Source organism: Oncorhynchus mykiss, chromosome 6, assembly GCF_057628025.1.
Source record: "Oncorhynchus mykiss isolate SJ-2025 chromosome 6, ASM5762802v1, whole genome shotgun sequence".
Classification (NCBI taxonomy): Eukaryota; Metazoa; Chordata; class Actinopteri; order Salmoniformes; family Salmonidae; genus Oncorhynchus; species Oncorhynchus mykiss.
Genome location: NC_143027.1, coordinates 48,073,328 through 48,095,095, shown reverse-complemented (window position 1 = coordinate 48,095,095; position 21,768 = coordinate 48,073,328). Strand labels below are relative to the sequence as shown.

Here is a 21,768-nt window from a genome sequence, read left to right as displayed (position 1 = left end):
GTTACCTACCCTCACCACCTGGGGGCGGCCCGTCAGGAAGTCCAGTACCCAGTTGCACAGGGCGGGGTCGAGACCCAGGGTCTCGAGCTTGATGACGAGTTTGGAGGGTACTATGGTGTTAAATGCTGAGCTGTAGTCGATGAACAGCATTCTCACATATTCCTCTTGTCCAGATGGGTTAGGGCAGTGTGCAGTGTGGTTGAGATTGCATCGTCTGTGGTCCTATTTGGGCGGTAAGCAAATTGGAGTGGGTCTAGGATGTCAGGTAGGGTGGAGGTGATATGGTCCTTGACTAGTCTCTCAAAGCACTTCATGATGACGGATGTGCTGCCATCCTGTTAGAAGGTAACAGATTATTTTATTACAATGGTTCAATTGGATTTTCATTGTGTTCAATTGTGTTATTTGCCCCCTAGTGGATGTTTCTGGTACTTAGAAAGACTACGCAAACAGGAAGGAGAGAATTTGTTCTGCACGCATAGAAGCAGCTACAAACAACGCTACGGTGCAGGTCTTTCAATGTAGTTATTTCTTGTCACGCTTCAGCCTTGGAAAATATTTGTTTGTAAGTTCAATTCAAGCGTTTAGCTAATGATTATAATATTGTTATTGATAGAGTTGCTTACATATCAATGTTGGTTGCATTTACTCACAAATTGCAATGCCTTTCATGTTGTCGTTAGCTGTATTACTTTGCTCGTGCGTCATGCAAACGAATTGTAAAATATACAATACTGTAGTTTTGTTACTGTTCCTAGTGTAATGTGCTTTGTTATTCTACATAAATGGTTGTACATTATTAGAGTAATGAAAGGAGCCAATTACCATATGAGTAACAATTAGCTATATGGTTTGGCATCATGCCAGATGCATGGTACCTTAGCGCGTGCTTTGTATTTATGCAACTTTAAATGTATAATGTACAGCTACAGTGTTTCGGTGTGAATTGAATACTAAAGTATATTCTTTTCTGTATTTTGCAGTTTCACAACATAAACGTTTTCAATATATTCATTCAAGAAAAGTCACGCCTTGGGAGTTTTATTGAAGACTTAGTTGTTAGCTATCTGTCTAGTTTTGCATGGGAACGCAACTCAAGGGCAGAATAACGGAAGTGAGTGCTACGGGGCGGTAGTCGTTTAGCTCAGTTACCTTAGCTTTCTTGGGAACAGGAACAATGGTGGCCCTCTTGAAGCATGTGGGAACAGCAGACTGGGATATGGATTGATTGAATATGTCCGTAAACACACCAGCCAGCTGGTCTGCGCATGCTCTGAGGGCGCGGCTGGGGATGCCGTCTGGGCCTGCAGCCTTGCGAGGGTTAACACGTTTAAATGTTTTACTCACCTCGGCTGCAGTGAAGGAGAGTCCGCATGTTTTGGTTGCGGGCCGTGTCAGTGGTACTGTATTGTCCTCAAAGCGGGCAAAAAAGTTATTTAGTCTGCCTGGGAGCAAGACATCCTGGTCCGTGACTGGGCCGGTTTTCTTTTTGTAATCCGTGATTGACTGTAGACCCTGCCACATACCTCTTGTGTCTGAGCCGTTGAATTGCGATTCTACTTTGTCTTTATACTGACGCTTAGCTTGTTTGATTGCGTTGCGGAGGGAATAGCTACACTGTTTGTATTCGGTCATGTTTCCGGTCACCTAGCCCTGATTAAAAGCAGTGGTTCGCGCTTTCAGTTTCACGCGAATGCTGCCATCAATCCACGGTTTCTGGTTTGGGAATGTTTTAATCGTTGCTATGGGAACGACATCTTCAACGCACGTTCTAATGAACTCGCTCACCGAATCAGCATATTCGTCAATGTTGTTGTTAGATGCAGCCTTAGGCAATGTATATTTACAATGTATATTTACGTGGTGCATAACATTATCTCATATCACATGCATGGCAATGTAACGGATGTGAAACGCTAGCTTAGTTAGCGGTGGTTCGCGCTAAATAGTGTTTCAATCGGTGACGTCACTTGCTCTGAGACCTTGAAGTAGTGTGGTTCCCCTTGCTCTGCAAGGGCCGCGGCTTTTGTGGAGCGATGGGTAACGACGCTTCGTGGGTGACTGTTGTTGATGTCTGCAGAGGGCTTTTGTGGAGCGATGGGTAACGATGCTTCGAGGGTGACTGTTGTTGATGTGTGCAGAGGGTCCCTGGTTCGCGCCCGGGTATGGGCGATGGGACGGTCTAAAGTTATACTGTTACAGCAAGACATGATTGATGTAATTAGATGCTCTGGAGAGATCCCACCCTCCTTCCCCAACACATGTAAAATGCTTAGAAACCACCAGAAACCTGTGAAATAGGTCAACAGATGATGTTTTATCTCCTCTCAAGGTCTGTTGATTTACAGTATCTCACAATCAGGAACTGATCCCATGTGATATGTCAAAACAAGTTGATACATGTGTTATCATGGTGCATTGGGTTTGTATTTGTATTTATTGTGGATCCCCTTTAGCTGCAGCAGTTACTCTTCATGGGGTCCAGTAAAATGAAGGCAGTTATACAATTGTAAAAACATTCCCGATACATTCACAACAGATTTCACAAAATCCATGTTCCTGTTTGATTTCGGGGTAGGCTGTCAACAGCACGTACTGTGACACTATGATATATATTCTGATCAAGTCAACAATACCTCTAGGCATATCTGACGTCATGTATTTGATATCTTTATGTGAAGGTTCATGTCCATATTGACATCAGTTCATTGTGTTTGAGGACGGTTCACTGACCAGTTTTCAACGGATACGACTAGACGAGTTTAACAGTTACAGAACAGCTACAGTAGCCTATCAGAACAGCTGCAGTATCAGAGGCGCAGAGCCTTAATTAACGGGCTACACATAATGGCTGACAGCCAGGTAAGGTTCATTTTAGCCTACGTTTAATGAGCTTTACAGTTGTCCTAATCCCATCTTGTTCTAATGGCAAGTCTGCCTTAAGTGCAGAAACTATGGTTGATATTAGAAAATAAGTATGATTGGAAGTTTAGGCAAGTAATTCCAATTGGGGAATTGTTGTGGGATGTTAGCATACCATATTGCGCGTGTAGCATTCATGCCATGGATGATTGTGCAGGCCGGCAGGTTGCTACAGGATCCTAGTATCATGTATGTTATAGGGATCAGATCTGGATGACTTTTTCACCTGAACTGCTCATTGGCTGTCCATAATGAGCCCAGCGAGCAGGATGTGTAGCTGGGCTCTGCAATAATTAGCTCCCAGAGCAATTAGAAATAACTATTCTTGTTTTAAAAGCGTCATTACAACTAGCAACATGATGGTCAGCCACCTCTAAGCAGGACTCAGTAGAAACGCTATGTGTTGGATTTGTCCATGTCTCGCTAAATTAACCTCGCTACCATAACAGCCGTGAAGAATTTATACTACAGTTTTAAGGGATCTCTCTGAAGGTTTTAGATGATATTATATGTAATTATAGTGTCGTTATACATAGGCTAGCAGGAAAATCCGCATGAGATATCCATAGAACTGAGCCCTGCTCAGGTGCTGCCCAGAGGGGAGATGGGACGGTCCCCTGATGCCAAGAAACGTGTCAGCTCTATGCAGCGGACAGCTCCACAGTGCTGAAATAGTTCAATCCCCCTTGAACGTCTGATTTGAAATTATTCTGCAAGTGGTTATAATTTATTGCACGTCCTAGTTTTGCAGCTTTACAACCTCAGAATTATAGCTAATGGATGGCAGCGAGTTACGTTTTTGTATATGGTGATGAATGACGATGCATGATAAACCATAAATTAAACGCAAAAACGTGCACTTAGACATATTTTCGTTTGGCAGAACTTTGACAAGCTTTGATTTGTTTTCTAATGACATTGACAATTCATATAGACATTAGACTTAGGCCTAATTGTGACATCATGTGTGTATGACATCTTTGAAGAATGCTCTGCCTTCAGCCAATCGGAATCGAGTATTCAACAATGCTTTGGCATAATTCAAGGACGTTCATATTCACTTCAGTTGTCTGCCGATGGTTCACTGACGTTTTTTCAAAGGAGGTATTAGTATTTCCTCTAAACAGCCTACAACAATAAGCTACTCATCATGTCAGATGACAGCAAGGTATGGTTCATTTGCCTATTTTGAGTTTAGAGGAGAAATTACTAACAATATAGTAGGTCACTAACACAGCAATAGGTCTCACTGGTTTGATCCATGGCCTGAAATCTGACCACTATTGCCATTTTGTTTGAAATAGGAGCGAATAAGTTTTTTCATAAAGTCACAACCTAGGACTGATATTGACCTCTTATTTATCCACCAGAGCGTGAAATGGGAGGATCCCTAGGATGACCAAAATAAGGTTGTGGAGAATATGAAGGATGAAACAGAGACACATGAGACCAGCAAAGACAGGACAGGAGGCAAGGTAAGAAATATGCTGTCCTTTACACATGCTCTGCTTACTTAGGCACAGATCTAGGATTAGTTTACTATCACTAAATCCTAGCCTTAAAGCATTAGGAGGAGACGCTACACTGACCTTAGATCTGCTATGAGACCTATAATCTGTTGTCATGTAGGCTAAACGTAAGTCCAGTGGCTGTGCCAAGAAGACTTCCGTGGAGGAGGACAGCAGCATTGGTGCAGGTCCGAGATTACTTCATGTTGGGTGCAGGTTGTGTTCAAATTCATCAGCACTAATCTAAGATAGTATCTATATAGGTGAAAGCAATATAGTGGAGGCCTGCAGAGAGATGTGCTTTTACCTGTCCAGTGCAATCAAATCACTAAAGGTGAAGGAAATTAGGGATCAAGTTCAGATTCAACTTTAGATTTCTCTATGCGCTTTCCCAGAGTCTTCTCAGACACCCGGGTGTGGTTTCCGGGAAAGGGGATCTATCATTGAGCAGCTGGAGAAGGAGGCTCAAAGGACTCTAATGCCTTCTCTCAAGATTGGGACATGCTGTGCCCCAATCCTCCTCTCCTTCCTGAGGAGTCTAACTGATGAGCAAGTCCCATGTCTTTTTCCAACCTCACATACAACAACTCTGAATTTATAATCATAGTGCACCTTCTAACCACAAATGGGATTTCAAACACTACACCTAACCCTAACATTACTGTAACCACACACCTAACTCTTCCTGTATATCAAGAACAAAATGTCTCATGTACTTGCTAATAGCTTAAATACATGTTTATTTTCCCTGACATGGCTATCTAGTGACTCCACTAACTCAACACCAGTGTGCAGGTAAAATATGTTTCCTTTCTTTTCTTTTCTCTAGTCAATGGAGAGTGATTCAGCATGGCATGAAAAATAACGTAAGTCTCTCCACATAAGGTTCTGGTCAAAAGTTGTGCGCTATATAGGGAATGGTGTCATGGAATTGCTTGATTGACAAAAACATTACTCTGTTTGTTGGCCATAGCTCACATTCGAGCAGCTCTCCATGCTGTGTCTGAAGATTGTTAAAGTCGTGACCCAGACAGCCCTCCGCATTCTCCTACCAGCGCTGGCTCGTATCATGGGGGTGAACCTGAGGAGTGGGGCAACCTCCCCAGAATCCCAGTGCTCTCTGACAGGGTCTGAGGATTCCTTAGGCAGTCTGGATGAGAGAGAGAAAAGGCTGCTGATCAGTGAGATGAACTACTGGACTAAGGAGAGGAGGAGGAATGGCAGTGCAGGATGCCGCCAAAAATCCACTCGCAGAACCTCATCACCATGCTGTTCGCCTAAGAGGTATGTTCACAGCAATATTTCAACTTAATAATTGCAAGACCTGATCCATACTTATCATAAATTATTAACTTGGAATTCACACCTTGTAGTTTTAAGTTCTGGTCAGAAATGTTGCCACTGAGGGGGTGGGTCCAGGTGAAAGTCATTTTTAACTGGGTAAGCCATGAAGTCATCTATGAATAAATAGATCAGGTACATGCCTTTCAGAATTAATCATATTCTGATGTCGTACAAACATAAAAATCAGGCAAAAAATCGTGTCAGTTGGCTTTAGGCTTCTAGAACTACGGTGGTATGAGAAGTAATCCATCATTGCTCTAATTTGGTTTTCAGGCTCACTAATGACCCAGATTAGATACAGTTGGTCACATTTGCATGGCATAAGTGGTGATTGTGTGTTTATCTTCAAGGTCCCAGACCTCATTGCAGAGCTTGCCTGCAACTAGAGAGGCTCCCCTCATGGAGGAGCCTCTGAAGGCTCTTTTTGGGGTAACGGAAGAGAGCCTTCTGATATCCCTGGTTGAGGGTCACTCCAACCACACCTCCTCCGAGTTGAGCTGTGCTATCGTGGGGGAGGTGGTACACCAGCTTAACTCTGGCCTCTCAGTGGCCATTGAGGCCAGCCCGGGGAGTTGCCCCCCTATTGACAGTCAGGACATAGCAGCAGGCAAGGAGGTCATTCGGGTAGCCTCGGTGCAGATCCTGGCCGAGCTACAGAGCCAAACGTCTGAGCCAGAGTGGTTAGGGTTTATCGAGCCCTTCATGGACCCTGTGACCGATGATGTGCTGGATGCCATTGTCGGCACAATGGACAAAATGGCACAGGACTTCAACATCCTATTGGATCTGGCCAAGAAGATGACAATCTTGGGGTCTAAATTTCTGACCAATCTTCAATGTGACCTTGATGTTGAGTGTCCATCTGGGAAGGAAGGGACCACACACTTTCTCAAAGAGACTGGGTCCTCTACCAGTGTGGTGGCCAGAAAGATTCAGACCCTCTCTAGCCCCGACTTTCAGTCTAAAGCCCTGAAGGCGGTGAGCACCATCCTTACAAGGAAAGTCAGCAGCTCTTCTGGCATGGCTCCTTCCTCTAGGCCTTCTAGTGCTGCTCCTAGCCTTACTGAAGCCCCCCTGAATACCAGCTGCACAGCCCTGACATCTGTAACCTCCACTGCCACAGTGATTGTTAAGGCATTTGTGGGAGGCATGGAGACGATAGCATCATTTGAAGGCACATGTGAAGCAGTTGATTGGCCAGTTCCTGTAAATGACCACAAAACAGGATCTTCACAGATGATAACCTTCTCTCTAACCCACACACTCTACGGCCGTATACGAGCAAAGCTGAGGGACCTTTTAACTCTATCCACTCGAGAAGAAGGTGTGGCTAAGGATGCTTCTCTTAAGGAGTCTTCAGACACCCTGGAAAAGGCAACTGTTTCAACTGTTGAGGTCCAGTTACCCAGCACCGAACTTAGTAGAGTTCCCAGACAGAGCCAACCAATACCAGCTCTCTGTCTCTCCAATCTGGATACCAGTACTCAAGAAGTTCTTAGCAGTGTTTTTTCCATCTACAAGTCAGTTATCAAAAGTGGAGAGTAAATCCTTGGCCGTTGTCAGTTCATCTGATGAGTCCCTTGAGGCTTGTTGGTTTGTTGATGGTGTCCTATCAAAGCTTGATGACTATTCTATTTCCCAGTCACCCTCACCCAATGAAGACTTGAGCGTGAGTACTCAATATTCTCAACTGAGCTCAGAAGAGAGTGTCAGAATCACAGAGTCCTCAACTAGTCTGATTCAGAGCATTAAGAAGCTCTCTAGCAATGACTTTCAGACTCAGGCAGAAGAGGCAGTGAGTAAAGTGCTGATGAGATCCAGTCATTCCTTTATCACACAGATCAGCCATACTGGTCTTCAGAAAAGTCTGCAGGCTGGCTTATCATCTAGCTCACCATCTGAGATCCATGTCCTTTCAGAATCCATGTCCTCTGAGAATACAGCCTCTGGATTAGTGGAAACCTTTGTCAAAGGAATGGCGACTATTTTCCAGAAAAATGAGTCCACTGACACTGTGCTACTGGAAAGAAGTGGGAGAGTTTCGCAGTGCTCCCACGGGGGCTCCCAACTGGATGATACTGAATTGAGTGTTAAAATATCAGAGGAGAAGCTATGGTCAACAGCTAAGACCATCTGCGTCAGTATGAAGAACACACTTAAGGATTTCTTCACAGGGCTGAAGCCATCCGGATCCGAAAGGACAGAAAAGGCTTCTTCCAAAGCGACCCTTGGGGAAATCCTGGTTGCTATCCAGAGTGAAGTCTCAAACTTCGGGCGAATGAAGGATTCCAGGGAGCTCCTTCAGATCAATGATATGGTAGGAACTATGCTGAAGGAGGTTGAGAAAAGTGAGGATGACAGTGAACAAGTCTGCCAAGACATCCCTAGAACATGTTCATCTTTGTCCACTTCTTTAAATGGCCGTAGTTCCTTGTCCAGCTCTTCAAATGGTCCTAGGTCAGAGTGTGAGTTAGAGATCAACCTCCCTGGCACTCCCATCCCTGACAAAGTGCCTTTTGATCTGACCTGCCCCATCGTCAGGAGCTCCTGCATCGACACCAGGGTCTCTAAAATGCCAGAGATTTCTTCAAGTGACCTAAAGACAAAGATGATGGCACACACAGATGACCCCCAGCATCGTAACAGTCCAATGACTGACAGCAGCCGACCACCGAGTGCTAAAGCCTCTTTTCGATCCTCCACTCCGTCTTTCACCAGCAAGCGAACAACTTTGGTACCAAAGGGAGATGGGATTGACATTGAAGAGAATGAGGTGTGTATCCCCAGCAGCTCTGGCCATCTGAGGGAGCTCTTAATCACCCCGGACATCAGCATTCCCACTGCATTCCCACTGCAGTACTTGATGGACTCCAGCAAAGATGATGGCATCTGTTTTGTCACCATACTGGTGATAAGGTTGCTATCGGAGATCAGACCCTCAGCCCTAGATAGACCCTCCCAACAGGCAGCAGATCTGACAGAAACATCTCAGCAACTCATCAGACAAGTCCTGTCTGAGTTCTATGCTGCATCCAGATTCACCAGGACACAGGCTTATTCCCAGAACCTGAACATCCAAAGGGTGTTCAGAGGTGTACATAAAAACCTCATGGAGGAGTTTGGCTCTTATAACACCCTGCAAGCAGCTATTTCCTCCCAGGACCCTGCATTTGACCGAGTCCTGGTAAAGTCCTTGACCCAGCAGCTGGTACAGGGATACAAGGAGGCGTCAAGACCAGCTTCTGCTGCAACAAACCCATCAGACCAGGCTGAGACAGAGAGGGGGGCTGAGCAGAAAGCAAGAAGGAGCTTCCTTTGCTTTTCAATGACCAAACTCAGGATCAACTTCAAGGTATAGCAGGGAGTTAGCATTTGTTTTTGGTTCCAGTTAGGTGCTGATGTTATTGATGTGGCTACGATAAGACAAATACATGAAATAAATATGTTTTATTCACCACTAAATTGTTGCCTTGGATTCAGAAGTGTTCCATTTATTTATTTATTTATTTTCTGTACCATTTTCTTTACCTTTCTTCTGTTAGCGTTCCAAGAGAGGAAACAAAAATGACTGCCATTCAGTCCAGGACCAGACTGAGATTCCCTCTACTGATGGACATTGCATAGGTAAGGATGTTTTAGAGCTCTGCTATAGCTTGTAGTTTTGTTTAGGTGTGTGTTAGAAACATAGGTATGCCTACCAAACTCATAGCACTGTTATTTTTCAATGTTACTACACTGCATCTCTCTCTCTCTCTTACCCCATCCATTTCTCTTGTGTTTCTAGCTCCAGTTGGAGAGGTTTCTCCCTCCATATCTCAGCCTGTCAAAAAACGATCCTTGATTGTCAGGGTCTTTTCAGCACTGATGAAGCCATTCAGGCGCTTCACCAAGAAGAACCTGTAACCTGTTACGCTGCATAAAGAACTACTTTTGTAACAGCAAGACTTTTGACAAGAGGAATTTCTGCATGTCTACCCTTTCAAAGTCTATTTGATCAAATAAATGCCAATGATTTTACAAGAATTTCAAGTGTTTTGGAAGATTGATAATACTGAAGCAGATTTTCTCAGAGAAATGCACTAGTTCCCCCTTGGTTACACATTTATTGTTCAGCTTTTGAGTTGGCAGGACATAGGGCGTCAGGTAGCCTTGTGGTTAGAGCATTGGGCCAGTTACCGAAAGGTTGCTAGCGTCAGATCCCTGAACAAATATGTTGTTATGCTCCTGAACAAGGTAGTTAACCCACTGTTCCTAAGCTGTCATTGTAAATAAGAATTTGTTCTGAACTGACTTGTCTAGGAAAATAAATAAAATAACCAGAGCTTGACTCTAATACAATAGTTGCTGCATAGACTGTCAGATAACCAGATGTTCTCTATTAATTTAGTTAGATTGGTAAGAGCTTATTAGCAGCAAGGGAAAACACATAGAGGATAATTAGCTATCTGCAGCTAGATCAACCCTCTGAGATGCTTTCTATATTTTTTTTCTATATTTTTTCATTTCACCTTTATTTAACCAGGTAGGCAAGTTGAGAACAAGTTCTCATTTACAATTGCGACTTGGCCAAGATAAAGCAAAGCAGTTTGACACATACAACGACACAGGGTTACACATGGAGTAAAACAAACAGTAATACAGTATAAACAAGTCTATATACGATGTGAGCAAATGAGGTGAGAGAAGGGATGTAAAGGCAAAAAAAGGCCATGGTGGCAAAGTAAATACATTATAGCAAGTAAAACACTGGAATGGTAGATTTGCAGTGGAAGAATGTGCAAAGTAGAAGTAAAAAATGATGGGGTGCCAAGGAGCTAAATAAATAAATAAAATAATTACAGTAGGGAAAGAGGTAGTTGATTGGGCTAAATTATAGGTGGGCTATGTACAGGTGCAGTAATCTGTGAGCTGCTCTGACAGTTGGTGCTGAAAGCTAGTGAGGGAGATAAGTGTTTCCAGTTTCAGAGATTTTTGTAGTTCGTCCCAGTCATTGGCAGCAGAGAACTGGAAGGAGAGGCGGCCAAAGAAAGAATTGGTTTTGGGGGTGACCAGAGAGCTATACCTGCTGGAGCGCGTGCTACAGGTGGGTGATGCTATGGTGACCAGCGAGCTGAGATAAGGGGGGACTTTACCTAGCAGGGTCTTGTAGATGACATGGAGCCAGTGGGTTTGGCGACGAGTATGAAGCGAGGGCCAGCCAACGAGAGCGTACAGGTCGCAATGGTGGGTAGTATATGGGGCTTTGGTGACAAAACGGATTGCACTGTGATAGACTGCATCCAATTTGTTGAGTAGGGTATTGGAGGCTATTTTGTAAATGACATCGCCAAAGCCGAGTATTGGTAGGGTGGTCAGTTTTACAAGGGTATGTTTGGCAGCATGAGTGAAGGATGCTTTGTTGCGAAATAGGAAGCCAATTCTAGATTTAACTTTGGATTGGAGATGTTTGATGTGGGTCTGGAAGGAGAGTTTACAGTCTAACCAGACACCTAGGTATTTGTAGTTGTCCACGTATTCTAAGTCAGAGCCGTCCAGAGTAGTGATGTTGGACAGGCGGGCAGGTGCAGGCAGCGATCGGTTGAAGAGCATGCATTTAGTTTTACTTGTATTTAAGAGCAATTGGAGGCCACGGAAGGAGAGTTGTATGGCATTGAAGCTTGTCTGGAGGGTTGTTAACACAGTGTCCAAAGAAGGGCTAGAAGTATACAGAATGGTGTTGTCTGCGTAGAGGTGGATCAGAGACTCACCAGCAGCAAGAGCGACATCATTGATGTATACAGAGAAGAGAATCGGTCCAAGAATTGAACCCTGTGGCACCCCCATAGAGACTGCCAGAGGTCCGGACAGCAGACCCTCCGATTTGACACACTGAACTCTATCAGAGAAGTAGTTGGTGAACCAGGCGAGGCAATCATTTGAGAAACCAAGGCTGTCGAGTCTGACGATGAGGATGTGGTGATTGACAGAGTCGAAAGCCTTGGCCAGATCAATGAATACGGCTGCACAGTAATGTTTCTTATCGATGGCGGTTAAGATATCGTTTAGGACCTTGAGCGTGGCTGAGGTGCACCCATGACCAGCTCTGAAACCAGATTGCATAGCAGAGAAGGTATGGTGAGATTCGAAATGGTCAGTAATCTGTTTGTTGACTTGGCTTTCGAAGACCTCAGAGTAGGATAGGGTAGGATAGATATAGGTCTGTAGTAGTTTGGGTCAAGAGTGTCCCCCCCTTTGAAGAGGGGGATGACCGCAGCTGCTTTCCAATCTTTGGGAATCTCAGACGACACGAAAGAGAGGTTAAACAGGCTAGTAATAGGGGTGGCAACAATTTCGGCAGATATATTAGATATTAGATAGATTTTAGAAAGAAAGGGTCCAGATTGTCTAGCCCGGGTGATTTGTAGGGGTCCAGATTTTGCAGCTCTTTCAGAACATCAGCTGACTGGATTTGGGAGAAGGAGAAATGGGGAAGGCTTGGGCGAGTTGCTGTGGGGGGTGCAGTGCTGTTGACCGGGGTAGGAGTAGCCAGGTGGAAAGCATGGCCAGCCGTAGAAAAATGCTTATTGAAATTCTCAATTATAGTGTATTTATCAGTGGTGACAGTGTTTCCAATCTTCAGTGTAGTGGCAAGCTGGCAGGAGGTGTTCTTGTTCTCCATGGACTTTACAGTGTCCCAAAACTTTTTTGAGTTGGTGTTGCAGGAAGCAAATTTCTGCTTGAAAAAGCTAGCCTTGGCCTCCCGGGTGGCGCAGCGGTTAAGGGCGCTGTACTGCAGCGCCAGCTGTGCCATCAGAGTCCCTGGGTTCGCGTCCAGGCTCTGTCGTAACCGGCCGCGACCGGGAGGTCCGTGGGGCTACGCACAATTGGCCTAGCGTCGTCCGGGTTAGGGAGGGCTTGGTCGGTAGGGATGTCCTTGTCTCATCGTGCACCAGCGACTCCTGTGGCGGGCCGGGCGCAGTGTGCGCTAACCAAGGTTGCCAGGTTCACGGTGTTTCCTCCGACACATTGGTGCGGCTGGCTTCCGGGTTGGATGCGCGCTGTGATAAGAAGCAGTGCGGCTTGGTTGGGTTGTGTATCGGAGGACGCATGACTTTCAACCTTCGTCTCTCCCAAGCCCGTACGGGAGTTGTAGTGATGAGACAAGATAGTAGCTACCACAACAATTGGATACCACGAAATTGGGGAGAAAAATGGGTAAAAATTCAAACAAATAAAAAAAGCTAGCCTTGGCTTTTCTAACTGCCTGTGTTAATGGTTTCTAGCTTCCCTGAACAGCTGCATATCACGGGGGCTGTTCGATGCTAATGCAGAACGCCATAGGATGTTTTTGTGTTGGTTAAGGGCAGTCAGGTCTGGGGAGAACCAAGGGCTATATCTGTTCCTGGTTCTAAATGTCTTGAATGGGGCATGCTTATTTAAGATAGGAAGGCATTTAAAAAAAATAACCAGGCATCCTCTACTGACGGGATGAGATCAATATCCTTCCAGGATACCCCGGCCAGGTCGATTAGAAAGGCCTGCTCGCTGAAGTGTTTCAGGGAGCGTTTGACAGTGATGACTGGAGGTCGTTTGACCGCTGACCCATTACGGATGCAGGCAATGAGGCAGTGATCGCTGAGATCTTGGTTGAAGACAGCAGAGGTGTATTTAGAGGGCAAGTTGGTTAGGATGATATCTATGAGGGTGCCCGTGTTTAAGGCTTTGGGGAGGTACCTGGTAGGTTCATTGATAATTTGTGTGAGATTGAGGGCATCAAGCTTAGATTGTCGGATGGCTGGGGTGTTAAGCATGTTCCAGTTTAGGTCGCCTAGCAGCACGAGCTCTGAAGATAGATGGGGGGCAATCAGTTCACATATGGTGTCCAGAGCACAGCTGGAGGCAGAGGGTGGTCTATAGCAGGCGGCAACGGTGAGAGACTTGTTTTTAGAGAGGTGGATTTTTAAAAGTAGAAGTTCAAATTGTTTGGGTACAGACCTGGATAGTAGGACAGAACTCTGCAGGCTATCTTTGCAGTAGATTGCAACACCGCCCACTTTTGCAGTTCTATCTTGTCTGAAAATGTTGTAGTTTGGGATGAAAATTTCAGAATTTTTGGTGGTCTTCCTATGCCAGGATTCAGACACAGCTAGAACATCCGGGTTGGCAGAGTGTGCTAAAGCAGTGAATAAAACAAACTTAGGGAGGAGGCTTCTAATGTTAACATGCATGAAACCAAGGCTATTACGGTTACAGAAGTCATCAAAAGAGAGCGCCTGGGGAATAGGAGTGGAGCTAGGCACCGCAGGGCCTGGATTCACCTCTACATCGCCAGAGGAACAGAGGAGGAGTAGGATAAGGGTATGGCTAAAAGCAATAAGAATTGGTCGTCTAGAACGTCTGGAACAGAGAGTAAAAGGAGGTTTCTGGGGGCGATAAAATAGCTTCAAGGTATAATGTACAGACAAAGGTATGGTAGGATGTGAATACAGTGGAGGTAAACCTAGGTATTGAGTGATGATGAGAGAGATATTGTCTCTAGAAACATCATTGAAACCAGGAGATGTCATCGCATGTGTGGGTGGTGGAACTAATAGGTTGGATAAGGTATAGTGAGCAGGACTAGAGGCTCTACATTGAAATAAGCCAATAAACACTAACCAGAACAGCAATGGACAAGGCATATTGACATTAAGGAGAGGCATGCTTAGTCGAATGATCAAAAGGGTCCAGAAAGTAGTGAGGTTGGTTGGGGTCACGGCGATTCAGACAGCTAGCCGGGCCATCGGTAGCAAGCTAGCATAGGATGGAGGTCTGTTTTTAGCCACCTCGTGCGTTTCCGTCAGTAGGATTAGTGGGGTTCCTTGTGGTAGCGGGGATCAATCCAATTCGCAAAAAAAAATAGATATAGTTATAGAAGCCCAAGAAGAAAAAAAAAACATTATACATTTTTTTTGTCCGATAGGTCTATTCAGATAGCAGCCGATAAGACAGCTAACGATTAGCGGACCGCAGATGGAAGTTCAGGTAACGTCGCGACGGAGGAGCCAGCCGGATAACTCCCTTGGGTAGATAACGTCAGTACTCCAGTTGTGATGGCCCGGTGGGGCTCCACGTTGGCAGTAAAACGGGTCCGGATAGGTGATTGTAGCCCAGGAGTGACTGATGGAACTCTTCAGCTGGCTAGCTCCGGAATAATTGATGTTTGCTCCGGAATCGACGTAAGCCGATAGTCACATGGATAGCAGCTAGCTAGCTGCGAGATCCAGGTATAAATGTCCAGAGTTAGCGGTTGAAATCCGGGGACATGGAGAGAAAAATAGGTCCGGTATGTTCCGGTCCGAGCCGCGCCGTACAAAACTGCCGATAGATTTTCGAGCTAAAGGATAACTGATGACCACAAACCGTGGTTAGCTGAATACTAATGATTAGCCAGTAAAGAAGCTAACTATCTTCTGGTTAGCTTCAGGCTAGCTTCTGGCTAGCTTCTGGCAGGCTTCTGGTTAGCTTCTATGGATTACAGATTTGAGGTAAATAATACTTTCTTTTTTTTAAATATAAATTGGTGAGGCGGGTTGCAGGAGAGTGTTTTGAAGATGAGTTTATGGAAAAAAAATATATATATAACAAGGAAGAAAGTTGTAAATATATATGTATATATATGTATATACACGGGACACGACAAGACGAGGACAAAAGGCGTCTGACTGCTATGTCATCTTGGAGCATTTTGTTGAAAATATAAGGTCCAACAGTTGACAGTGTATGTCAGAGCAAAAAACCAAGCCATGAGGTCAAAGGAATTGTCCGTAGAGCTCAGAGACATGATTGTGTCAAGGCACAGATCTGGTGAAGGGTACCAAAACATTTCTGCAATATTGAAGGTCCCCAAGGACACAGTGGCCTCCATCATTCTTAAACGGAAGAAGTTTGGAACCACCAAGACTCTTCCTAGAGCTGGCCACCAGGCTAAACTGAGCAATCGGGGGAGAAGGGCTTTGGTCAATTCAAAATAGCTCTACTCTGAGAACTACTTTTAATCACAGAGTGGAAAACATAGAACCATACTGTGTTGATCACAATTATGGGTGTATTCTGGAATAAGACAAACCTATACATAGAGTTGGAGTCTGAGTGTGTGTACACACAGCCACCTCTTTAACCACTCTTCAAAATATTTGGCAGCCTTTGAGATGGAGAGGCAGGAGAAGGAGTGACAGAACAAGAGTATAATAAAAGCATGACTTCTCTCCCACTCCTGCTCACAGCAGCAGTGCAGTGGAGTATCTTCAACAGCCATAGGCCCAGGGATTTCACATCACATTCCATGATGCAATGCAGAATACGGCTTCACACAGAACAATCACCAAACCCATAAGATAACACTTCGCACAGCACAGCCAAACATCATGTATCACATGAAGAGAAATGTGTGTTCTCCGGACGAGATGCCTTGTCACGGACCTGCTGTTTCGATCTTCGCTCTATCTCTCCCTCTCCCCCACCTCTCTCTCTCTCTCTCTCTCTCTCTCTCTCTCTTGCAATGCATGCTGGGAGTTTTTTGGAATTTGAGTGTTTGGTGTGGAGGGCTCTATCCTAACTAACTTTCTTTGATTATTTTCTTTACATGTTATTTTCTATGGTGGAGGGTTAATGCAATATTGTTTTAGGGGTATCCACAGTTTTTTCAAAGTTAGGGTGGAAGAGGACAGAGTAACTTTCCTGGGGTTTGGAAGGTGTGGTGTTTTTATTCTTTGTCCCCAACTCTCTAGGCGACCAGTTTTGATAGCCTTTAGCCGCACCCTCATACTACTCCTCCTTTGTTCCACGGGTGATGTGGAGGTAAACCCAGGCCCTGCATGTCCCCAGGCACCCTCATTTGTTGACTTCTGTGATTGCATTGGTTTCATGCATGTCAACATCAGAAGCCTCCTCCCTAAGTTTGTTTTACTCACTGCTTTAGCACACTCTGCCAACCCTGATGTCCTTGCCGTGTCTGAATCCTGGCTTAGGAAGGCCACCAAAAATTCTGAGATTTCCATACCCAACTATAACATTTTCCGTCAAGATAGAACTGCCAAAGGGGGAGGAGTTAGTCTGCAAAGTAATGTCATACTTTCCAGGTCCATACCCAAACAGTTCAAACTACTAATTTTAAAAATTACTCTCTCCAGAAATAAGTCTCTCACTGTTGACGCCTGCTACCAACCCCCCTCAGCTCCCAGCTGTGCCCTGGACACCATTTGTGAATTGATCGCCCCCACATCTAGCTTCAGAGTTTGTTCTGTTAGGTGACCTAAACTGGGATATGCTTAACACCCCGGCAGTCCTACAATCTAAGCTAGATGCCCTCAATCTCACACAAATAATCAAGGAACCCACCAGGTACATCCCTGCATCTGTAAACAAGGGCACCCTCATAGATGTTATCCTGACCAACTGGCCCTCCAAATACACCTCCGCTGTCTTCAATCAGGATCTCAGCGATCACTGCCTCATTGCCTGTATCCGCTACGGGTCCGCAGTCAAACGACCACCCCTCATCACTGTCAAACGCTCCCTAAAACACTTCTGCGAGCAGGCCTTTCTAATCGACCTGGCCCGGGTATCCTGGAAGGATATTGACCTCATCCTGTCAGTTGAGGATGCCTGGTCATTCTTTAAAAGTAACTTCCTCACCATCTTAGATAAGCATGCTCCGTTCAAAAAATGCAGAACTAAGAACAGATATAGCCCTTGGTTTACTCCAGACCTGACTGCCCTCGACCAGAACAAAAACATCCTGTGGCGGACTGCAATAGCATCGAATAGTCCCCACGATATGCAACTGTTCAGGGAAGTCAGGAACCAATACACGCAGTCAGTCAGGAAAGCAAAGGCTAGCTTTTTCAAGCAGAAATTAGCATCCTGCTCTAACTCCAAAAAGTTCCGGGACACTGTAAAGTCCATGGAGACAAGAGCACCTCCTCCACAATGCCCACTGCAATGAGGCTAGGTACCACGGTCACCACCGATAAATCCATGATAATTGAAAACTTCAACAAGCATTTCTCAACGGCTGGCCATGCCTTCCTCCTGGCTACTCCAACCTCCTGGCTACTCCAAACCCCCCCCCCCCCCCCCCCGCAGCTACTCGCCCAAGCCTTCCCAGCTTCTCCTTTACCCAAATCCAGATAGCAGATGTTCTGAGATCCCCAAGGATTGGAAAGCTTCAAAGGGGGAGACACCCTGGACCCAAACTGTTACAGACCTATATCCATTCTGCCCTGCCTATCTAAGGTCTTTGAAAGCCAAGTCAACAAACAGATCACTGACCATCTCGAATCCCACCGTACCTTCTCCGCTGTGCAATCTGGTTTCCGAGCCGGTCACGGGTGCACCTCAGCCACGCTCAAGGTACTAAACGATATCATAACCGCCATCGATAAAAGACAGTACTGTGCAGCCGTCTTCATCGACCAGGCCAAGGCTTTCGACTCCTTCAGTCACCATATTCTTATCGGCAGACTCAGTAGCCTCGGTTTTTCTAATGACTGCCTTGCCTGGTTCACCAACTACTTTGCAGACAGAGTTCAGTGTGTCAAATTGGAAGGCATGTTGTCCGGTCCTCTGGCAGTCTCTATGGGGGTGCTACCGATCCTCGACTTCGGCGATGTCATCTACAAAATAGCTTCCAATACTCTACTCAGCAAACTGGATGCAGTTTATCACAGTGCCATCCGTTTTGTTACTAAAGCACCTTATACCACCCACCACTGCGACCTGTATGCTCTAGTCGGCTGGCCCTCGCTACATAATCTTCGCCAGACCCACTGGCTCCAGGTCATCTACAAGTCCATGCTATGTAAAGCTCCGCCTTATCTCAGTTCACTGGTCACGATGGCAACACCCACCCGTAGCACGCTCTCCAGCAGGTGTATCTCACTGATCATCCCTAAAGCCAACACCTCATTTGGCCGCCTTTTCTTCCAGTTCTCTGCTGCCTGTGACTGGAACGAATTGCAAAAATCTATGAAGTTGGAGACTTTTATCTCCCTCACCAACTTTAAACATCTGCTATCTGAGCAGCTAACCGATCACTGCAGCTGTACATAGTCCATCGGTATATAGCCCACCCAATTTACCTACCTCTTCCCCATACCGTTTTTATTTATTTACTTTTCTGCTCTTTTGCACACCAGTATCTCTACCTGCACATGACCATCTGATCATTTATCACTCCAGTGTTAATCTGCTAAATTGTAATTATTCGCCTACCTCCTCATGCCTTTTGCACACAATGTATATAGACTATTTTTTTCTACTGTGTTATTGACTTGTTTATTGTTTACTCCATGTGTAACTCTGTGTTGTTGTCTGTTCACACTGCTATGCTTTATCTTGGCCAGGTCGCAGTTGTAAACGAGAACTTGTTCTCAACTAGCCGACCTGGTTAAATAAAGGTGAAATAAAATAAAAATAAAAATCAGGCACTTTTTTTCAGAAAAACGATGGCAGTGTCTATCATTGCTCTTCTACCATCTATCCCATATCTGCACCTCCCTCTTCCATCAAAAACAAGTTACCTGGTTAAAGTTAGTTAGCCTAGGGGTTAGGGTTAAGGTTAGAGTTAAGTTTAGGAGTTAGGTTAAAGGGTTAAGGTTAGAGTTAGGGGAAGGGTTAGCTAAGTAGTTACAAAGTAGCTAAAAAGTAGTAAGTAGTTGAAAGTTTGCTAATTAGCTAAAGTCCTCTGTGATGAGATTCAAAATCATAACCTTTGGATCGTTAGACATCCGTGTTATACTGTATGCCCACCCCTCCACCCTGACCAACCACCCTACTTTCGTTTTTGCCTTAAATAACCATTTGTCTTATATAACCATACCAAACATAACATATTATACTAATTTGAGTGTCCCGGATTTACATTTACTATGTTACGTCTAGTCTATGAGATCAGGCTGATCACAGACATGAACAGAGTAACAGGTCATTGTAGTTATGAGTGTGAGGGATTGGAGGATTTCACTGTGGGTCAATGCAGAGCTAAGCATGAAGGGTTTTTGTGGCATGACATAAAATCAGAAACCACAGCACAGAGGAAACCTCTGAGGGTCATAATGGCTGGTCCCATTAAACCTGGGGGAGGAGGAGTTTGAGCAGACCTCAGAGGACAGGAGCTGTCATGGTGTTAAGGACAGTAGATGAATCACCGCACTTTTTTGCTCTTGTTCCCTGTGTGTGTGTGTGTGTCTGTGTGTGTGTGTCTGACAGAGGTAGAAAGTGATGAAATACAGAATTGTGCATTCGTTTTTTGTAGCTTTTTATTATTGTAATAGATCATTTTCATCCCTAGCTTTTTAAGAATGAGGCAAGATGAAGTCAAATTTCTCAAACAAGAAACATGGTTGACTGTTTCCCTTCAGTCGATTTCTCATTCTCTTGTAAAATAGCAATGACGCAAGCGCTCTGATCTAGAAGCCAGTGAAAGCGAGAGGTTTTACAGCTAGTTTGTTCAGCTCAGGAAAGCGCCACGGCAGCACTTTGGAGTGTAGCATTGTGTTTTGATATCCTCATCTCCTTTGACAGTGTCTCCCGCATTCCGACAGAGCAGATAAAGCAGTACTGGGTAGAGCTGGTGGGGCTTTCAGAGTCAGTTTCATCTTTCTGCTCAGGCACAGGGCAGGCATCCTATGAACTGTTTATCTCAGGAGTGCCTGATTTACCTCTGAACGGTGTCAAATGTGAGAGAAAGTGGGATCCGGGTGCTCTTTTACCGTTGTATGGATGTCTCTCTTTGACGAAGAAAAGCCTTGCCAATGAGAACCTTATTCCAGTCAGAGAGATATTATCAATATTTGTGTTGACACATACCCTACTGCTTCAGTCAGGATAGCATCACGGCTGGGGATTTGTTGTCATCTGTCTGAGACGGAGATACTGGTTGAGCAGAATACATTTAGAGGTACATTGGGAAAGAAAATCCTGCATGTATGAAAAAGCCCACCCTGTGGGTGTCACAACATCTGCGGAAGTCGAAGCCTCTCCTTGTTCGGGCGGTGCTCGGCGGTCGACGTCACCGGTCTTCTAGCCATCATTGATCCATTTTTCATTTTCCATTGGTTTTATCTTGTCTTACTATACACCTGGTTTCAATCCCATTCATTACCTGTTGTGTATTTAACCGTCTGTTTTCCCTCATGTCTTTGTCAGAGATTGTTTTATGTTCAGTATTCGTGTTTTGTATTTGGTGCGCGACGGGTCCTCGTACCCACTTTGTTTCATTGTATTTCATGGTTTTGGAGTTGTTTTAAGTTTTAATTATCCTGCGCCTGACTTCCCTGCCACCTATAAACACGACTGTGATAGAATCTCCGACCAAAATGAAGTCAGCAGGAGAAGGTACCCCAGCCGTGGAGGTGGAGGAGCGCGTCATGGAACATATGGCGATGATTTCCAAACTGAGCGCAGCCATGGATCGCGTTGTCCAGAATATGGACCGCTGGGAGACACAGGGAGTTTTTCCAGCGCCTCTACCAGGACAACCGGGGTCTACCCTGAACACCCCTTTCCCACCTGAACCTAGCAGGATCCATCTATCCATACCACAAGGATATGACGGAGATGCTGCTGGATGCCAGGGTTTCCTCCTAAAACTAAGCATGTACCTGGCCACGGTCCACCCAGCTCCATCGGACCGTGAGAAGAGTTTCGCCCTCGTTTCGTGCCTCACCGGGAAAGCCCTGCAGTGGGCCAGCGCTGTGTGTGGAGGGGGAGATGCGAAGTTGGACGATTTTGAGGAGTTCACCCGCTGTTTCCGGACAGTATTCGACCACCCACCCGAGGGCAGAGCGGCGGGTGAGCGCCTCTACCATCTGAGGCAGGAGATGAGGAGCGCACAGAAGTTTGAGCTGGAGTCTAGGACCCTGGCTGCCGGCGCTGGATGGAGCAACAGGGCCCTGATCGACAATTACCGCTGTAGTCTATGTGAGGACGTCCGTCGGGAGCTGGTCTGCAGAGACACCACCCGCACCTTCGA

At 45.4% G+C, this 21,768-nt stretch overlaps 1 protein-coding gene across 3 annotated transcripts; it reads left to right on the top strand.

Annotated features, from left to right (window-relative positions):
- Window positions 1-452: 452 nt before the first annotated feature.
- LOC110513490 (uncharacterized) lies at window positions 453-9,241 on the top strand. 3 transcript variants are annotated; one of them, XM_090238053.1, is made up of 4 exons: window positions 453-565; window positions 4,293-4,397; window positions 4,552-5,296; window positions 5,404-9,241. In XM_090238053.1, exon 4 carries the CDS (start codon window positions 7,111-7,113, stop codon window positions 9,130-9,132), a length of 2,022 nt encoding a protein of 673 aa, XP_090094179.1. In that variant the 5' UTR covers window positions 453-565; window positions 4,293-4,397; window positions 4,552-5,296; window positions 5,404-7,110; the 3' UTR covers window positions 9,133-9,241. The 3 variants fall into 3 exon arrangements, 2 of the variants coding, with proteins under 2 accessions (XP_090094179.1, XP_090094180.1); XM_090238054.1 differs by lacking the exon at window positions 453-565 and having other exon boundaries at window positions 1,260-4,397; XR_016496712.1 differs by lacking the exons at window positions 4,293-4,397; window positions 4,552-5,296; window positions 5,404-9,241 and adding an exon at window positions 984-1,024 and having other exon boundaries at window positions 458-565.
- The last annotated feature ends 12,527 nt before the right edge of the window (window positions 9,242-21,768 follow it).